The 17,413-nt window shown below is 42.5% G+C and overlaps 1 protein-coding gene across 5 annotated transcripts in view; it reads right to left on the bottom strand.

Annotated features, from left to right (window-relative positions):
• The window catches only part of PPP6R2 (protein phosphatase 6 regulatory subunit 2), a 165,320-nt gene that overhangs the window by 14,155 nt on the left and 133,752 nt on the right, over positions 1-17,413 (bottom strand). For all 5 annotated transcript variants that reach the window (XM_069765465.1, XM_069765464.1, XM_069765466.1 and 2 more), the window contains 2 exons: positions 14,526-14,614; positions 8,846-9,050 (listed from right to left, as the gene is read on the bottom strand). In XM_069765465.1, coding sequence (XP_069621566.1) covers positions 8,846-9,050; positions 14,526-14,614 — 294 coding nt within the window. The remainder of the gene's footprint in view (positions 1-8,845; positions 9,051-14,525; positions 14,615-17,413) is intronic.

Here is a 17,413-nt window from a genome sequence, read left to right as displayed (position 1 = left end):
TGGAGGATGAAACCTGGGAGTCGGTGTTGGAGTGGGTTCCACGAGTGTCACTGAGCGAGCCGTATAGACTATCGCAGCTGTACATCTTGCACAGAGTCTATAAATCACCGGAAGTGTTGCACAGAGCGGGGTTGCGTGCTGACTCTGAATGCCCGAGATGTAAGACTGAGAATGCAGGAATATACCACATGATGTGGACATGTCCAAGACTGGTTGCTTTCTGGTTGGTGGTATTGAGTCGTGTGGAAGGGGCGTATAAATGCAGAGTGCCGAGAGATCCGATGGTGTGTATACTGGGACATGTAGAGGAAATTAGAGTGGATAACACCTGGAAGATAGCAATAGCTAGGCTATTATATATGGCAAGGAAGGTAATAGCAAGGAACTGGATCAAGGATGAGCCGCCTACAAGGGGTGAATTCCTGAAATATGTTAAACATGGTCTCAATTTGGAAAAGGGGGTATACAAAAGACGTGGGAAAATAGAAACGTTTGATAAAATGTGGTCTCCGTGGCTCGAGCTGGGATAGTAGGTATGGGAAATGGGAGGATGAGGGCCTCTGAAAGGAAGAGAGTGCTAAAGAACAAGCGGACATAAGTGATTCAAATGGCTCAAAGAGCCATCAATACTGGTAACAAAGTATAACTGGGTATGAGCTGTCAGGGGAGGGGGAGGTTTGGGTTTTGTTGGGATTGTTGGGGGTTTGGAAAATGTAAAAATTTTGTAATATACTGGAAAATGCATAAATTGTATTGTTCATATTCGCTTTCAATAAAAATCTATTTAAAAAAAAAAAAAAAATGGCAAGAAAAGCTTGGTTATGTTACCCTGCGTAAGCCAGAATGCAAGAAGGGTGCTGGGGAAAGCTGAGCAGCGTTTGTGCTAGAGTGCGGCTCAGTACAGGCTTCTCACTGGCCTACATACAGGGAATGATGGCAGTGAAAAGTGTGGTGTTGGTGTGAGAACTGGCTTTGGGGTGCACTTAGCTCATTGTCAGCGTATTATGATAGGTAACTGACTAAGTCTACGTTCAGACTAGCGTTGTGCTAGTCTGCGTCGCGTCGGGCGACGCACGCGTCATGCGCCCCTATGTTTAACATGGGGGACGCATGCGTTTTTGCTTGTTGCGTTTTGCGACGCGTGCGTCTTTTTTGCCGCAAGCGTCGGACCAAGAAAACGCTACAAGTTGCATTTTTCTTGCGTCCGATTTTCGGCAAAAATCGACGCACGCGTCGCAAAACGCAGTGTTTTTGCGTGCGTTTTGCCGCGTTTTCCGGTGCGTTGTGCGTCGCGTCACCGACGCAGCGGCGCACAACGCTAGTCTGAACGTAGCCTAAACAAGCAAGTGAGGGAAGAGTAGCATCTGAGGCATGTGTTTTGTGAGTGAGTGCTGTCCGTGGCAAGTTGGTGGCGACCCTGACAGGGGCCATGCATGTCGGATGACCAGTGGCTTCAGCCTATCCAGCTCCCCCGAATTGACAGGTCTCTCACACACATAAGCTCATTCATTTAGGAGAGCGGGTGGGCTGAAGCTGACGGAGATGTTTAAAACCAACATATGCAATAATTGTAAAGATGTATTAAAAAAAAAGAAGAAAAGATTACATTAAACATTTCTTTGTCTAATTCGCAACATATACCATAATTACAGCATGCTGGCCTGGAATCCACTTCCATTTTGAACAAACCAGTCCATAAATATTATGAATTACATAGTGTAGTATGTAGTAGTATGTAGTAGAGTAGATTTATTAGAACTATTAAATACAACAGTTTAAAAAATACAGAAATAATATTGGAGTAACTTGTAAATTGGAACAGATATTTTAAAAATATGCAGGTTTCTTAATAATTATCCTAAAGTTATAAAATATAATCTACACTTGCTATTAACAGGCATAAATTTAAAGGGAATCTGTTAGCAGGTTTTCCCTATTTAATTTGAGAATAGCATAATATAGGGCAAGTGAGCCTGATTCCAAAGAATGGGATCCCTGCTCACACAAGCACCAGTCTGGCAGTGATATTCCCTAGGTGATAAAACCTTCATTGTAAAGTAAATAGAACACAGCAAAATAGGGATTTTTGTGTACTCACCGTACAATCCTTTTCTCAGAGCCACTCATTGGGGACACAGGACCGTGGGTGTATGCTGCTGCCACTAGGAGGCTGACATTAAAGAAAACCCGTCACCCCCAAAATCGAGGGTGAGCTAAGCCCACCGAAATCAGGGGCTTATCTACAGCATTCTGTAATGATCAGTTGGTCCAGCGTTTCGCTGAATAAGGGACCACTGAGATAGGGAAGGGACATTAAGGATTTTTTTTAGATGCAGAGTCCGCTCGCCAGATTCTCAGGCATAGCGCCCTTCTAATCGCTACTGCATTTGAAGGTGTAAGTGCAGAGAAATTAGCCGCATCCAGGGAAGCATTTACTAAATAATCACCAGCTAAAGAAATTTGAATGGCCAACTCCATTATGTCGGAGGGGAGATCACTCTTCTGTATGGCCTTATGCAGGGAATCTGCCCACTAAGTCACGACTTTGGCTACCCATGTAGCTGCAAAGGAGGGAAAAAGTGCCGAGCCTGATGCCTCAAAAACCGAACGGGCGAGGCTGTCAATCAGGCAATCTGTGGGATCCATCCGGCAGGAACAAAAGAGTCTTGGAGGACAAAGGGAATACGGGAGGATTCACTGAAGGGGATTCTGTCCATTGTTTGCGGAGGTCAGGAGAGAAGGGATATTTGGTCTCCAAAGATCAATGTTGCCGAACTATGTCCTGGAACACAGGGTGATTGGCGAACACCCTATGAGGATGTGTGGTCCTTTTAAAGGACACTGCGTTATCCGTGAGGGAAGTAGAAGGTTCTTCGTCGACCTGCAGTGACTGGTTGACGGCCTTAGTGAGACTATCCACAGTAGCCTGATAACCTGGTGACTCTAGATCAAGGGGCCCATCAGACTCCGAATCAGAGTCATGATCGCTATAGGCACCTGGAGAGGGAGAGTGAGAAGCAGAGCTAACGGACACCAGGGCACCGGAGGGCCCGGGGGACAAGCTATGTAGTCGCTTCCTAGATCCCGGTTTGTGTCTTAAAAGAGAACGGCCCTTGCAGGCCGATGGTTCCCCTGATGTATAGGAATTCTCTGAAACAGACAGATTAGTGGTTCTGCTCCTGGAGGGATCCTGAAGGGACTCAATCACCTTAGTTAAAAAAGCCATTGATTGCGATAGTGACAAGGCCCACTCAGGGGGACTGGTCACCGTGGGTTCGGTCGTGGTGGGGGGCTCCTAAGAGCATTTAGGGTCGCAAGTGTGACAGAGCGGAGCAGTATGCCCACTTGGTAGCGCAGCCTCACAGGAAGTGCAAGAAGTGAAAAATCACTATGTGTTTTAGGTGACTTTTTGAAGGGTTTAGACAGAGACATGCTGTATCCCTGTTGACTCCCAAAATACTGCACTTTGTGCTGTAAAGTTAGCGTAGCACTTTGTGTGCGGCTGTAAGGATATCAGAGCACTTTGTGTGCTGCTGTAAGGGAGACAGAGCACTTTGTGCGGCTGAGAAAACGGGATCTGCGGGCAGTGTGGCAGAGCACTTACCCAGGTCCTTTGCTCCTGCGTCCCCAGCGGTGCAGCGGTCTTTTAGCGGCAGCACGGTGTTCCTCCGTCCTTAGGGGGACTGAAGATGGCCACCGAGATTAGGAAGGGCGCTTCTCGCAGTGTACGAGAAGCGCCAAGCCGGTGGGTGGGACCTCGGGCGTGATGCGTGGTGTGGGTGGAGATTTTCAGCCTGCGGCCTAGTCGAAGCCGAAGCCTAAATAAGCGGTGCCCGGCCGGGCCCGTGACATGCTCGGGAGCCCCCCTCCCCTGACGAAACTCACCGACAAAGCCTGGGAGGATCGAGGAGCAGAGCTGCCACTCTGCTGGAATTCAGTAATGCGAGGAGGACGGTGCAGGAACCCTCCATCCACCATCCCCTTTGGGGGGAGGTGGAGAGGGACCGTCTAGCTCCATGCAGAACCGCTGTAGATTCAGTGGTGGTGCAGCGGGAGCAGCCGGACGCCATGGGGAGGGAGCCTCTGTGTATCCTAAGGGTTTGCTCCCCTAGGATTTCACAAGGCTGTGTCCAGCCGTGGCCTGGCTCAGAAGGGGGTACATGGAAGCGACACTCCGTGTTCCCATCTGTTGCTGGTGCGGGGAGATCGGTGCCCTGAAGGGAACCATCACCGCTAAAATAGCTCAGGCCTGGCATCCCACGTCGTAGGAGAGGGTACGAGGAGGCGACACTTGCCTTGCTCGCCTGTTGATGTTTGGGGCAGATCGGCCCCTAGAAACGGTCCGTCGCCCCAGTCTTCTTCTTGCGCAAAAAGGTTTAAAAAAATCTAAAAATAAAAAAGTATGGTCTGAATAGTAGACCCAGTGTGCCTCCTACGGACACTAAGCATGAACTGGTTCTACCGGAGCCAGTGGGTGGTGTATACTGCAGAGGAGGAGCTAACCCTTTTTGTATTTACTTAGTGTCAGCCTCCTAGTGGCAGCAGCATACACCCACGGTCCTGTGTCCCCCAATGTGGCGAAGGAGAAATAAGTGACACCTTGCTGAAATCTGTGTTTCAGCCCCTATCTCCAGCTGTCTTTAGATTACATAGCAAAAACCTGCTGACAGATTCCCTTTAACCCCTTTCTGACCTCGGACGGGATAGTACGTCCGAGATCAGATCCCCCGCTTTGATGTGGGCTCCGGCGCAATAGCGGCGAGTTGAATCGCGATCCACCCGCCGCTATTAACTAGTTAAATGCCGCTGTCAAATGCTGACAGCGGCATTTAACTACCATTTCCATGCGGCCGGAAATGCGCACATGATCGGGGGTCAGCGATGTGTGAGGATAGTAACCAGAGGTCTCCTTGAGACCTCTATGGTTGCTGATGCCGGCTTGCTGTGAGTACCACCCTGTGGTCGGCGCTCATAGCAAGCCTGTAATTCAGCTACATTGGAGCGATCTGATGATGCTGCTATGTAGCAGAGCCGATCAGGCTATGCCAGCTTCTAGCCTCCAATGGAGGCTATTGAAGCATTGCAAAAGTAAAAAAAAAAAAAATGTTTAAAAAAATATGAAATAAAAAAATCTAAAAGTTTAAATCACCTGCCTTTCGCCCCATTCAAAATAACAAAAATAAAATCAAATATACACATATTTGGTATCGTCGCGTTCAGAATCGCCCGATCTACTAATTAAAAAGGATTAACCTGATCACTAAATGGCGCAGCGAGAAAAAAATTCGAAAAGCCCGAATTACGTTTTTTTGGTCGCCACGACATTGCATTAAAATGCAATAACGGGCTATCGAACGGATCTGCACCAAAATGGCATCACTAAAAACGTCATTTCAGAGCGCAAAAAATAAGCCCTCACCCGACCCCAGATCACGAATAATGGAGACGCTACAGGTATCAGAAAAAGGCACAATTTTTATTTTTTTTTTATTTTTTTTTAGCAAAGTTTGGAATTTTTTTCATTACTTAGATAAAAAATAACCTAGACATGTTTGATGTCTATGAACTCGTAATGACCTGACGAATCATAATGGTCAGTTTTAGCATTTAGTGAACTTGGCAAAAAAGCCAAACAAAAACCAGCATGGGATTGCACTTTTTTTTGCAATTTCACCGCACTTGGAATTTTTTTTCCCATTTTCTAGTACACGACATGGTAAAACCAATGATGCCGTTCAAAAGTACAACTCGTCCCGCAAAAAATAAGCCCTCACATGGCCGTATTGACGTAAAAATAAAAAGGTTATGGCTCTGGGAAGGAGGGGAGCGAAAAACGGAAAATCCCAGGGACATGAAGGGGTTAAAAAGGGTTTTCCCACTAAGTAGATTTTAATTATTAGATCTTGGAATTAAATTAAGATCCAAAATTGGATATGTTAAAAAATGTTCCCGTGCTAAGATAATCTTATAAATGTGCCCCTGCAGTTACTGTGCAACAGCTGTGTCTGTCAGAACATACCACAGCTCCGGGGCAATAAAGAAAGCAAAAGAGTATACGGACAGGATAGCAGGGGATCACAGCTGCTACGTTTTGTGTCTTAAAACATTTCCCCGCCTGTTTAAAAACACAATCAGCAAATACTTTAACTTACCGAAATGATCAGCTCTGATCCCATGCTGTTCTGTCTGTATACTCTGTTTTGTTTACTCAGTGAGGAGAGCAGTCTGTCTTTCATTACATATTTCACACAGGAGAGTCTGCTAACTGAACAGTGTGATGGTGCTCCATTCGGCAGCATGGTTGCTCAGTGGTTAGCACTGCAGCCTTGCAGTGCTGGAGTCCTGGGTTCAAATCCCCGTGTTTGTGTAGGTTTTCTTTAGTTTCTCTGGTTTCCTTCCACACTCCCAATAAATACTTTCCAATGGGGAAAGTGCCAATAATGTCTGTAAAACGCTGTCAAATTAATGGTGCTATATAAGTGACTAAAATAAATAAATAATGTGCAATGTCTACATCTGGTCACTGCTGGAAATTATACCAACTGACTGGTGGGAGTGCCAGGTGTCAGGCCCTAACCAATGCTAAAGATAGATCATCAATAACAAGGTTGCGGAAACCCCCTGTGCTCACAAATGAATGCAAAAATGATATCATAAAATGAAAACAATACTGTATAATAATCATGTATCTGACAACAATGGGTTGATGCGTAGGGTAAGTGGCGAGTCGTTTATACAGTATAATGAGAGTTCTCCATGCATTTTAATGAGAGTGGTTAAAATAAATGAGACTCTCCCTGCTCCTTTGGGTGTTTGAGGTGCTTGAATCCTTTCTGGCATGCTGTACATACCCTGCAGGTGTAAAGATTCTGAGCAGTAACCACAACAGGAGAGAAGACAAGGGAGAAGGATAGGGTATGATACGAAAGAAAAGGTAGAGGAAACAGTAAAATAAATTGTGAGGACAGATCGAATATGATGTAAGCTCAAGTGTCTGCACAAAATAGAATGACTTATATGTATGAAACTCATGTTTACAAGTGAAAATGATCTGGAAACCACAAACCTATAATTCATGATTGAAACTGGCACACGAATATAAAGTACTAACAATACAGAGAGGATATCTTTCACCAAAGTCCTATTAGCTCTCACTGTTACTATACTATAAGGGTTTGTCCACTACTCAGACAACCACTTCTGAATCCCATGTTTTCCCCCAGCGGCTGGTGCCGTTTCAGTGTTGCTAGCACTGGCTGTCCCAAAGACCATATGACATTATTATGTCATGTGATCTCTGCAACCAGTCAATCTCCTCTCCAACAGATGTAATTGACATCCAAAACTGCAGCTGCTCTATCAATTTCCCCAGATGTCTTGATTTTTCTGTAGGTGGGGAGAGTGAAGCCAGTGCTAATTGGCCGCAGTGATCGCATGACATGAAATGTCACGTGATCCAAGAAGAGCGAGTGCTGACACCACTGGAATTGTGCCGGGAACGGAGGTGAGTATAAAGGCCCCTTCACATTAAGCGACGCTGCAGCGATACCGACAACGATCCGGATCGCTGCAGCGTCGCTGTTTGGTCGCTGGAGAGCTGTCACACAGACCGCTCTCCAGCGACCAACGATGCCGGTAACCAGGGTAAACATCGGGTAACTAAGCGCAGGGCCGCGCTTAGTAACCCGATGTTTACCCTGGTTACCATCCTAAAAGTAAAAAAAACAAACACTACATACTTACCTACCGCTGTCTGTCCCCGGCGCTCTGCTTCTCTGCACTCCTCCTGCACTGACTGTGAGCACAGCGGCCGGAAAGCAGAGCGGTGACGTCACCGCTCTGCTTTCCGGCTGACCGACGCTCACAGCCAGTACAGGAGGAGTGCAGAGCACAGCGCCGGGGACAGACAGCGGTAGGTAAGTATGTACTGTTTGTTTTTTTTACTTTTACGCTGGTAACCAGGGTAAACATCGGGTTACTAAGCGCGGCCCTGCGCTTAGTTACCCGATGTTTACCCTGGTTACCAGTGAAGACATCGCTGGATCGGTGTCACACACGCCGATCTAGCGATGTCCACGGGAGATCCAGCGACGAAATAAAGTTCTGGACTTTGTTCAGCGACCAACGATCTCCCAGCAGGGGCCTGATCGTTGGTCGCTGTCACACATAACGATTTCCTTAACGATATCGTTGCTACGTCACAAAAAGCAACGATATCGTTAACGATATCGTTATGTGTGAAGGTACCTTAAGTGTTATCATTTTTACTGGGGTGGGGGGACGGGGGACTTAGGAATTCAGAAGGGATTGTCTGAGTGGTGGACAACCTCTTTAAGCTTGTGGTTCTCAGGCTACATAGGGTTAAATGTGAAAAGGAGCAAGATAAAGAATAAAACAAGTGAAAAACAGGGGTTCTGCATATTTGAGGCAACAAGTTTATATCTAGAAGGATTGGTCTTTATATGGCTGATCAGTCTGACATAGTGTGAGACATCATTAAATTCCTTTCAGTCTCGAATACTTAGGGCAAATTCACATAGTGTAGATGTGGCACAGGTTTCTATCCAAAAAATTTGAGACTATGTATAGTATAACATAGGGGATTTTAAAACCCTACAAATTTGTAGAGGAAAAAAAAAATCACGCATACTCAGACCCTGCAGGACATCGGTCCTGCTGCAGATTTTCCTACCCGATTTCACCTTTTGCCGTGAAAAATCTGTGTTAAAATCTGCAACTAACAGAAATAAGTCATGTGTGTTTCCTTCCTAAACTACAAGTGTTCTAGGTTTTGCTTAATAATAGAGAAATACCTTTTTCCCCACATCCAAATATATGTATTTACCTACTAAACGTAGCCTTCTCATTCTTGGTGTCCATGGTGAGTCTGATAGTTTCATGTCCTGCTCCAGTGCTTATGGTTTCAGTAATAATATGGTTTTTGTCATCTTCCTCACTATCAGAGCCACCAGAGGAGCTGCTATCTGAACCAATTACTGGGGCCTTCCTGGCAACACAAACGTTCCATGCACAGGGCGATGTGGCACTGACTGTTGAGGAAAAAAAATAAAACCACGTTAATTAAAATTAATGGTTAAGATGACACTTTTAATATCTTTCAGTTTAATTTCACTATGGTAGCAAACTACAGAATTGTGAGCCGGGAAGCCTTAGCGTACACGCACACGTTAAGTATTTAGTACAGAAATTTTTGCATCTCTGGCAGGAAAAACACTGTATAATACGTCAGTTTTTGCCACATTTCTGGTGCATTTCTGATTATTTTTTACAGGCATTTTGGTGCAGATTTTTCCCCACTCATTAGTAAGAGTGACATTTTACATCTCCTAAAATTACAATTGATTTCAATTCTAATTAAAAGCAAAACACAAAAATACCTCTAGAATGTAAATAAACATAAAAAACACACATACAATTTTTGAGTGTATAATCAGCTAGTGTGGTACATAATACAGATAGCAGAGTGCTGCATAACATACTTAGGTAACCCCTTTTCCCCCAGAGGTAGTTTGCACATTAATGATTGGGACAATTTTTACAATTCTGACCACCTTCACTTTATGTGGTTATAACTCTGCAACGCTTCAACGGATCCCGGTGATTCTGAGAAAGCCTTTTCGTGACATACTGTACTTCATGATAGCGGTAACATTTTTCTTTGATATGCGTTTGTAAGGGGGAAAAAATGGAAATTTGGGAAAATTTTTGCAATTTCTAACTTTGAATTTTAATGCCCTTAAACCACGGTGATATGTCACACAATATAGTTAATTAGTAACATTTCCCACATATCTAATTTACATCAGAACAATTTTGTAACCCACTTTTTTTTTGTTAGGACGTTATAAGGGTTAAAAGTTGACCAGCAATTTCTCATTTTTACAACACAATTTACAAAACCATTTTTTTTCCTTTTTAGGGACCACCTCACATTTGAAGTCCCTTTGAGGGGTCTATATGATAGAAAATACCCAAAAGTGACACCATTCTAAAAACTGCACCCCTCAAGGTGCTCAAAACCACATTCAAGAAGTTTATTAACCCTTCAGGTGCTTCACAGAAATTTTTGGAATGTGGGGGGGAAAAAAATTAACATTTACCTTTTGTTTCACAAAACAGTTACTTCAGGACCAATTTTTTTATTTTTTTTTTTTGACAAGGGTAACAGGAAAAAATGGAAGACTAGGAGCAACATTTGACTCTTTGAATGCAAAATTTGCTGGAACAACTGGCGGAGCCTCTGATGTGCCTAAACAGTGAAAATCCCCCACAAGCAACCCCATTTTGGAAACCAGACCACCCAAGGAATGTATTTAGATGTGTGGTGATCACCTTGAACCCCCAGGTGCTTTACAGAAGTTTAAAACGTTGAGCAGCAAAAATTAAAAAAAAAATAAATCACATTTTCCTCACAAATATGTTTTTAGCACAAAATATTGCATTTTCATTGTGCAATTTTTCTTGAGTATGCCGATACCCCATATGCGGGGGAATACTACTTTTGAGGCACAGTGCAAAGCTCAGAAGGGAAGAGGTGCCATATCGGAGTTCAGATTTTCCTCGAATGCTTTGAGGGTGCCATGTCATATTGCCAGAGCCCCTGAGGTGCCAGAACAACAGAATTCACTAATTTCACCTCACGTTTCATCCGCTTATCGCCGGGTCCGTCGCTGTGTGTTTTTTCGCCGGACAGAAAAAACATTCTTCTGCACGTTTTTCCCGGCTACCGGAAAACTAATTTTTTCGACGGATCCAGCAAAAAACGGATGAAACTAATACAAGTCTATGAGGAAAAAAAACGGATCCGGGGGCAACTTTTGCCTGATCCGGTTTTTCAAAATTCGCCGGATTGTGCCTAACGGCAAAACACTGATGTGTGAAAGGGCCTAAGTAGTAGTGAACAGCCACATATGGGGTATTGCCACGTTCAGTAGAAATTGTGGGACAAATTTTGGTGCCATTTTTACCTAATTCTTGTGTGAAAATGTAGATATTTTACAAAGCCATATTTTGAGAGCTATAATGTTTCCATATTTCGGCTCACAAAGTCATGTGACAGCTTGTATTTTGCGGAATGAGTTTACGTTTTTATTGGTACTATTTTCAGTCCCATGACGTTTTTTGATCGCTTTCTATTCTGATTTTTGTGGAGGAAGAATGAACAAAAATCAGCAATTCAGGATTTTTTTTCCTGTTTTGTGTGTTATATAATTGATAAGGACACTTTATTCTTTGGGTCAGTACAATTACAGCAGTATCACATTTATATTTTTTTGTGTTTTTTCGCTTTTACAAAAACGTTTATAGAAAAAATTATTTTTGCATTGCTTTATTCTGAGAGCTATAACTTTACTTTTGATGGTTCTGTATGGCAGCTTGTTTTTTGTAGGACAAAATTACGTTTTCAGCGTTAACATTTTTATTTGCATTTTTCTTTTTGTTAATAAAACACACCACCTGACGAAGGAACAGTGCATCCGAAACGCGCGTCGGGGTGCCCTGGATAGTTACTGGTGATCCCTGGAATCTCATATTACAAAGTAAGTGTCCCCTTATATTGCCCATTGGCTCATTCACTCCTTGTTATTTTGCCACCCAGGTTGTGCACATTTGTTTCACGCCCATACACGTTGTATTGCACATATTTATTCGGTACTCCGTTTTCACTATAATATTCCCTTGCAGTTTTTTTCCTGCATTCACCTGGCACTTAGTTTCTTTTTATATTTTTTTGGCTCAATGGGCCATTTGGTATGATATGAAGGACACAGGATCTATATAAATGGGACACCGGCTAACTACAGGAACTTATATATATACACACATTTTTTATCATATATACATTTTTATATATATATGTAATTTTTCAATTGTATTGTATGGTCTATTTTTGATACTAAATAAATAAATATTTTTATGATCATATCCTTGCTCTGATTGTTTTATAGGGATTTTTTTTCTATGCGGTAAGCTTGATTTTTTCCTTTTTTCTTTTTGATCAAGTCATATTCCATTTTTTTCTAGCAGTATGATGATAAAACAGTTTGCTACTTTTTTGTGTGGGTTTTTTTACGGCGTTCACTGAAGGGGTTAACTAGTGTGACACTTTTATAGGAATTTATCGGGTTGTGCTACAAAATGTGTTCTTTTTTGTTTGTTTAAATTACTTTACATACAAATGTGTATTTATTAGTGTAATTTTTGTATAATTGTTATGTAATATTTGTTTTACTTAGTCCCTTTATGGGACTTTCACTTTTTTTTTTTTACTTCGATTGAAGGTATATTGCATTGCAATGCACAAGCATTGCGGTACATTATACCTATACTGAAAGCTTCTGATACCATGCTGTGAGTATGGTCTCAGAAGCTTTCCGCAGATTGGTGACCCGAGGATCATCATGACAACGATTGGGCCCCTGTGATGACGTAGCAAAGGCACCGATCTGAAGGCAGAGGGAGCTCCTGCCCCTCTGCTGAATGTTCCGATTGCGTATTTAGGGGTTTAACAACCAGGGTGTGTGTAAGATGTTGTCCCCTTAAAACAATAATTTTTATTATAAATACCATAAAAATACCTAATCCCAGTGAAACACAAAAAAACAAAAAATAATCTAATTGTGCACCTAACCTAACACATAACCCTACGCTTAGCTGCTGTCCCTTCCTGGCAGTGGAGATTGGCACCCTGATAGAAACGATTTTTGGTGCCCCCACTCAGCGGCGGCTGTCCCCAGCTCACCCTGTTAAATTCCTGACACGCTATAGGTGGGAAAACAATGAGCATATAAAAGAAATGAAAAAAGCATAGAGTAAAAAACTAGAGTGCACAAACAATATATCTACCCCCATACAATATCCCACATCAAAAGATATATGCACTGCAACTCAGCGATAATATTAACAAATGGCTACTCAGTCCGTAGCGTACTGGCTCCAATGGCCACTAGATATACAAAAACAGCCAGCACTAAATAGGGTTGCAGGCAAAAATATAAGGGACAATAGTAGCAGGGGGAGGTAGAATTACCTAATCATTAAAAAACCTGGTTCAAGACACTACTAGACTGTACATCGCGACCAATCTTGGATAGCTTTTAGCAGCATGCGCTATTAGTACATTTTGATTGATAATCAATGATAACAAAATAGTCCATCAAAAAACTGACATCCACAGTCCTAAAAGATGTTTAGCACTGTAGGTACCAAAAAATAAATAGAGAGGATTTAGCCTAAAAGACACTGAGCTACAAACTAGTTGCTCAAATACTCATAGCTAACAATAGCTGCTTTCAGCGATATACAGTCTTGACAAGTACAAATAAATGATTCCAAGGACAGCAAAGGAGGGAATTAGCCCAAAACCATGTAGCTTCCAACCAATCGCCCCAACGCGTTTCCCCGTCATACGGTTCCTCAGGAGGCAGAGATGTAGAACCAGTAGTGCATAGATGCAGGTGCCCTGATACCTGGATAAGTGGTTTTGGGCTAATACCCTCCTTTGCTGTCCTTGGAATCATTTATTTGTACTTGTCAAGACTGTATATCGCTGAAAGCAGCTATTGTTAGCTATGAGTATTTGAGCAACTAGTTTGTAGCTCAGTGTCTTTTAGGCAAAATCCTCTTTTTATTTATTTATTTTTTGGTATCTACAGTGCTATACATCGTTTAGGACTGTGGATGTCAGTTTTTTGATGGACTATTTTGTTATCATTGATAATCCATCAAAATGTACTAATAGCGCATGCTGCTAAAAGCTATCCAAGATTGGTCGCTATGTACAGTCTAGTAGTGTCTTGAACCAGGTTTTTTATTGATTAGGTAATTCTACCTCCCCCTGCTACTATTGTCCCTTATATTTTTGCCTGCAACCCTATTTAGTGCTGGCTGTTTTTGTATATCTAGTGGCCATTGGAGCCAGTACGCTATGGGCTGAGTAGCCATTTGTTAATATTATTGCTGAGTTGCAGTGCATATATCTTTTGATGTGGGATATTGTATGTGGTAGATATATTGTTTGTGCACTCTAGTTTTTTACTCTATGCTTTTTTTCATTTCTTTTACATGCTCATTGTTTTCCCACCTATAGCGTGTCAGGAATTTAACAGGGTGAGCTGGGGACAGCCGCCGCTGAGTGGGGGCACCAAAAATCATTTCTATCAGGGTGCCAACCTCCACTGCTAGGAAGGGACAGCAGCTAAGCGTAGGGTTACGTGTTAGGTTAGGTGCACAATTAGATTATTTTTTGTTTTTTTGTGTTTCACTGGGATTAGGTATTTTTATGGTATTTATAATAAAAATTATTGTTTTAAGGGGACAACATTTTACACAGTTTATAATTTTCCCTACTTTATATCTGATTTATTTGCGTTTATATTTAACAACCAGGGGCAGCAATGACACCGCTCCTATAAGTGTCCATGTATATAGCCAATATTATTCTTTACACTGTGATTACTTGTACATGGCAAAGTAGAAACAATTTTAGGAATATGCATACTCACAGAATTTGTCTTGACTCTGCTTGCTATGTCCCTCAGAGGCACTGCTTTCAGTATCCACTGGTGAACTACACCGAGGACCAGATTCAGAACTATGAAGAAAAGTAGTGATGTGTGAGAGACATCTTTGTATAGTATCTGTTTTTTTTAATTAAAAATATTAAGAATACTAGACTTTTTTGTTGAAATTTTGGCAATAGCAGAAACACTAAATGTCAATGTAAAAGTACTTCAAGTTACAATACTGCCTTATGTTTAATGTAAAATACATTTTCTAATTAACATTGTGGCATCCTTAATTTTTTCCCCATATGCTTCTATAAGAGGCTGGTAGGCTCCTTGAGCCTGACATCACCCCTCAGAGGTGAGAACACTTCACAGAAACAAGGGCCATTAAAATCAGAAAACCTAGATAAAAAAAATTAATAATGCATCATTTCTCCAGTTGATCTGCAGACAATTAAGGTTAAACAGTAACAGTATACAGACCAACTATAGATTTCAGTAAATCACGCAATCGGTCACGCGACCGCGACGTCATAGAAGGTCCTTCGCTCAATGCATCCTTAGGAACGGAGGCCGCCGCTTGCACCGCTGAGAGCCGCGGGCCGTCGGAGGGCAAGTATATCCCATATTTTTTATTTTTATTCTTTTTTTTACATGAATATGGATCCCAGGGCCTGAAGGAGAGTCTCCTCTCCTCCAGACCCTGGGAACCATCCGCACCGCACACGCCGTATAAGATGACTGGATGTATAAGATGACCCCCGTCTTATACGGCGAGTATATCCTAAGCTCCATATTTTATATGGAAAAGTTGGGGGTCGTCTTATACACCCAGTCATCTTATACACCAGAAAATTAGTCTTTTGGAATGTTAATATGGAAAAATGAAGACATTCTAAAACCAAAACCCCTTGCTTAGTTGTGTAACTGCTGAAGAAAACTTTAAATCCGGTCATATCTTACCATGGCATCGCATGCCAATCCTCCTTCCCCCACCAACACCAAAGGATGTGTGGTGTGTAAAATCAGCACTAGACAGTTAACGCTCCATACTTCTTAAGATGGGGGCAGTCAGGCGATTAACTTACATGACCGCTTCCCTGGCAGCATCCACTTCTGCTCAAGTATTGGAAGTATTCAGCACTAGTGATGAGCGAACGTGCTCGTATAAGGTGTTCTCGGAGTGTCTTCGGCGTGCTCGAATAATATGTTCAAAACCCGCGGCTGCATGTCTCTCTGCTGATACACAACCACAAAACATGAAAGGAATGGCCTGTTTGTTAGGTAATCCCTGCATGTGTTGCAGCTGTCTAACAGCCGTGAGACATTCAGCCACAGGGTTTTGAACATATTATTGGAGCACGCCAAAGACACTCGGATAACACCAAAGCATGCCCAGATAACACCTTATCCAAGCACATCTGCTCATCACTTGGGGATGCATTCGTGCAGGGGTGCATTCGTGCACTGTTATTCGTGTATTTTTTATTCAAAGTACTTTTTTTTTCTAAGTACTCGGCAGTTATAACATGGCAGAATATAATCAAGCATCTCTTCTCTCTTCATACAGGTAAACATATCATTCATTCTCTGAGCTGAAATATCCTGCATGTCTATTGCTCCAGTCCCTGACAGCAAGCAGCTTGGATGGTAAACATATCATTCATTCTCTGAGCTGAAATATCCTGCATGTCTATTGCTCCAGTCCCTGACAGCAAGCAGCCTGGATGGTAGACATATCATTCATTCTCTGAGCTGAAATATCCTGCATGTCTATTGCTCCAGTCCCTGACAGCAAGCAGCTTGGATGGTATCTGAGTCATTCGATCTTCGGCATTGAATCCTGCATGTATCTATATATGTAAACATATCATTCATTCTCTGAGCTGAAATATCCTGCATGTCTATTGCTCCAGTCCCTGACAGCAAGCAGCTTGGATGGTAAACATATCATTCATTCTCTGAGCTGAAATATCCTGCATGTCTATTGCTCCAGTCCCTGACAGCAAGCAGCTTGGATGGTATCTGAGTCATTCGATCTTCGGCATTGAATCCTGCATGTATCTATATATGTTAGTCATCCTATTATGCCTTTGTTTGTGTTTATAGATATTAAACTCACTTTTGCATGTCCTTACTCAGAGAGATCACATAACTGTTTCAAAGTGGTTTATGATCCATGTAGACCTGGACATTTGTTTATCTGATCACTACATTTATTGTGTCCTGTTGTCTCAACTGAGTTAGATTGATTGCTAACGAGCTTTAACCCAAAAAAAAAAAAAAAAAAAAAAAAAAAGGGAGATCTAAGGGCTAGCCTTCTATAAATGTAGATTTAGCTTGGGGATGCATTCGTGCAGGGGTGCATTCGTGCACTGTTATTCGTGTATTTTTTATTCAAAGTACTCGGCAGTTATAACATGGCAGTTAGACAGGGCAGGAGACAGGTAAGAAAAACTAAATCTAATCCATATTCACTTGAAACAGCACAAATACTCACCATATTTATTTGTATAATCTATATTCTGGCTGCTGCATTCACTCACATTCACCGCCCTCGCATTAACTCTCAACACTCCATCCATATCGGCCCCTCTGACCTTGCCTCTCCTATGTATAGCACTCATGCTCTATTCACATTGCTTAACAGCACAGATCCATTCAGTCCCACCATCCAACACAAGAGACGCTCTCACAAATCACTTAACCATCTGCTCACTCTTTCGATCCTCCTTCTCCTAGTCGCTGGAGACATATCTCCAAACCCCGGCCCCCCATGTTATAGCCAGTCAAACCTCCCAATTGCTACACCCAGAAACCCCTCTAACCTTATTAATATTCCCTGCATGCCTGCTGTCTCTTTCAATTGTGCCCTTTGGAATTCT

The sequence above is a fragment of the Ranitomeya imitator genome, chromosome 4 (genome assembly GCF_032444005.1).
Source record: "Ranitomeya imitator isolate aRanImi1 chromosome 4, aRanImi1.pri, whole genome shotgun sequence".
Lineage (NCBI taxonomy): Eukaryota > Metazoa > Chordata > Amphibia > Anura > Dendrobatidae > Ranitomeya > Ranitomeya imitator.
This window is presented reverse-complemented; position numbering and strand designations above follow the sequence as displayed.